The 2,787-nt window shown below is 40.9% G+C and overlaps 1 protein-coding gene across 2 annotated transcripts in view; it reads left to right on the top strand.

Moving 5' to 3' along the window:
* The first annotated feature begins 1,144 nt into the window (after positions 1-1,144).
* TMEM196 (transmembrane protein 196) overlaps positions 1,145-2,787 on the top strand; it is a 27,322-nt gene continuing 25,679 nt past the window's right edge. Inside the window, exon 1 of one of the 2 annotated variants that reach the window (XM_018576333.1) lies at positions 1,145-1,422. In XM_018576333.1, the coding sequence (XP_018431835.1) occupies positions 1,270-1,422 (153 nt within the window). In that variant the 5' untranslated portion in view covers positions 1,145-1,269. Of the gene's footprint in view, positions 1,441-2,787 lie in introns of both variants that reach the window. The other variant, XM_018576332.1, reaches the window with a different exon arrangement.

The following is a 2,787-nucleotide window of genomic DNA, read 5'->3' as shown; positions in this document are numbered from 1 at the left end:
TTTCTTTCTTGCTACGCAACCTCCACGGTCATCTGTGAGTGCAATATTATTGTTTTTATTGAACAAACAACCAGTCTCAACATACTACACCAGATGGGTCTCTTTGTGCTTTGTTAATTTTTGTCTTTCTCTGAGTGTTATTTATGACAGAACTGCATTCATTTGTCTATATTATATCTGCCCGGAGTTCAACTTTAATCTGTGTTATTGTATAATGGTGTGGTTCTGCTATATAGCATTTTTACATAATTTGCTGGTCTACAGTGTGTACTATAAAGTCATGTTTGCCCTATTTGCCTCTCACCATATACCTGCTGCTTTATCAAATAAAATATGCTTATGATGGGGTTAAGATCAGAAAGTCACTATTTAAAAGACTTTATATTAAAAGGATGCAAAAATCTTTTGACAGCAGCAGTGCACGCAACACAAAGCAAGGACATTGATCAGTTTGTCATCAGGTCTGCACTGAGGACTCAGCTACTGCACAGTATCAGCGTGCCTGTCTGTGTCTGGTAAGAAATATCCTCCCCCCCCCACCCTCTAGTAACACACAGGCTCGGCAATTTCCACAGCTAAGCACGGAACAGCTCTTTAAACTGGCCACAGCTCTTCTTAATAAGCTGCTGTGGAGACGCCCACCTCTTTATACAGCCCTAGGCAATGCCTAATCTCACCTAATGGAATCGCCTCCCTTTCCTGATACATATAAACCTCAACCTGCAACCTTGACACGCGGGACTGAATTGGTATGAGCAGCCTGGGCTCTATGGACTAAGTGTAGCTGGCAGGCTTTATGATGAAGTCAATTGAATGCAAGCTTACCTGAGTTGGAGCAGAGTCAACTGGGATCGTTCAGCACCTTGGACAGCACCTACACATCGTTTTGAAACTCTCCCATTGTGCAGGGAGAGGAACCCTCTGACAGCTCTAGAGATCACACATTGTACAAGTAGAAGAACCCTCTGGCAGCTCCAAGTTCTCACATTGTACAAGGATAAAAAGCCTCTGACCGCTCCAAAGATCTCACATCGCAGTGAGAATAACCCTATGGCAGCTCCAAAGCTTTTACCTGCGCCTGGGCTATTCTGCTGACCTCTCTCATTTTTAAGTATCATTTTTTGCACAGTGATAAGTCTTCTCCAATCATTTTGTAAAATATGACAAACAGGAAAAGTTTGCAAAGTAGCAGAGCTGGAAGACGCAAAAAGAAGGATTGAAAGGTTGATGGTTCCAGCCTGAGCTGGAAGGAAGGATGACCGGAGAAGCATGTGTACCAGCAGTCAGATCATTGGAAGTCTCCTGGTGCTGTCTGTGCTGGAGATAGGACTGGGCTTATCCAGCGTGGCAGTGGGAGCTGTCAACTTTGCCAGGGTCAGGAATAGGACGGAGCCACCGCCACAGCTGGGAGACTCTTCTCCGGTATGGAGCGGGGCGTGTGTACGTTAGCCATTTCACTACCTTTTTTCTATAACCTTGTGATTAGGTTAGGCATGTATCATAGTTCAAATGAGCATTCCCTAAGTCTCCTGTTGCTCATTAGATTTCCGGTAAGTGGGGTGATAGAGAAGGGTAAGCTTGCTGAAGAGTTTGTACTGTATGTCTGTGAGTCATGTTTGTAGTGGTCATTTTAATACAAGTTTTGATATATGATTGATTACACAGTTTCTGCATGACAAGTGAGTCTTAATTGTGTGTTACTTGTTGACTATTATGTGCACAGTGCCACTTACCCCCACAAGGCACCTTCTATAATTGTACCCCACAACCAGTGACTGGGGAGGCACATGGGGCACATAGGTCCCTTTGATGTTGCCTCCTTGGGAGGCATTGCTTTACCTGCTCTTTGAACATCTCAGTTGTATCCACCGCCCAGAACGAAGTTAACTTTGGAATGCATATTTGATATAATTGAATTAGGTGCTAGATAGTATTAATTTTTAAATAATGCTTTGAGTGATACTTCATTTTTCATAGCTGGAAAATTATTACATTAGAAAGTTCAAAGAGCATTATCCTGCATTAACCATATTTGCAAGTTGATGAAGACCACCAGCATTCAAGTAGTAGCATTTAATCCTTGTGCTTATTTAATAGAGTAAAACGTCACAAACATGATATAGCGAATGTTTCAGGGCCACGCAGGGTCCCTTCATCAGGACAACATAGTGACCTAATTGAGACATGACCAGTATCACCCATTATGTCTATTTTAGGCAAATCAGTTTTTTTCCTATCTGTTGCTGTAGGTTAAAACAATCAATGATGTCAATGATGTTTATAATGCCTTACTACATGTCAGTTGGTGCAGCCCATTATCCCATGTTTCATTTTAATATGACCAAAGAGATTGCAAAGGTCCGAAAGCTCTAAATCATAATATTGTATCTTGCTTTTTGGGAGGAGTTAAAGCTTGACTTCTGTCTGCCATAAAATCCCAGCCATGTTTCACTTTTCTCATGTATTACTTGTGTTATATGCATATTAGATCGATGTAGCTATCTATCCTTTATCTATCTATCTATCTATCTATCTATCTATCTATCTATCTATCTATCTATCTATCTATCTAGCTATCCTTTATCTATCTGTCTAATAATTATTGTTGTTTTAAATGTACAGGAATTATATAGCACCAATAGTTTCTGAAGCGCTTTACAAAATAAAGGGAGACAGGACAGTTACAATACAATTCAATACAAAGATTAGGAGGGCCCTACTCAGGAGAGCATAGAATCTAAAATGGAAGGGACAAGTCATACAAAAGGCCTTAACTGTTAGGGGATG

This window comes from Nanorana parkeri, unplaced genomic scaffold (genome assembly GCF_000935625.1).
Source record: "Nanorana parkeri isolate BGI_ZX_2015 unplaced genomic scaffold, ASM93562v1 scaffold64, whole genome shotgun sequence".
Lineage (NCBI taxonomy): Eukaryota > Metazoa > Chordata > Amphibia > Anura > Dicroglossidae > Nanorana > Nanorana parkeri.
This window is presented reverse-complemented; position numbering and strand designations above follow the sequence as displayed.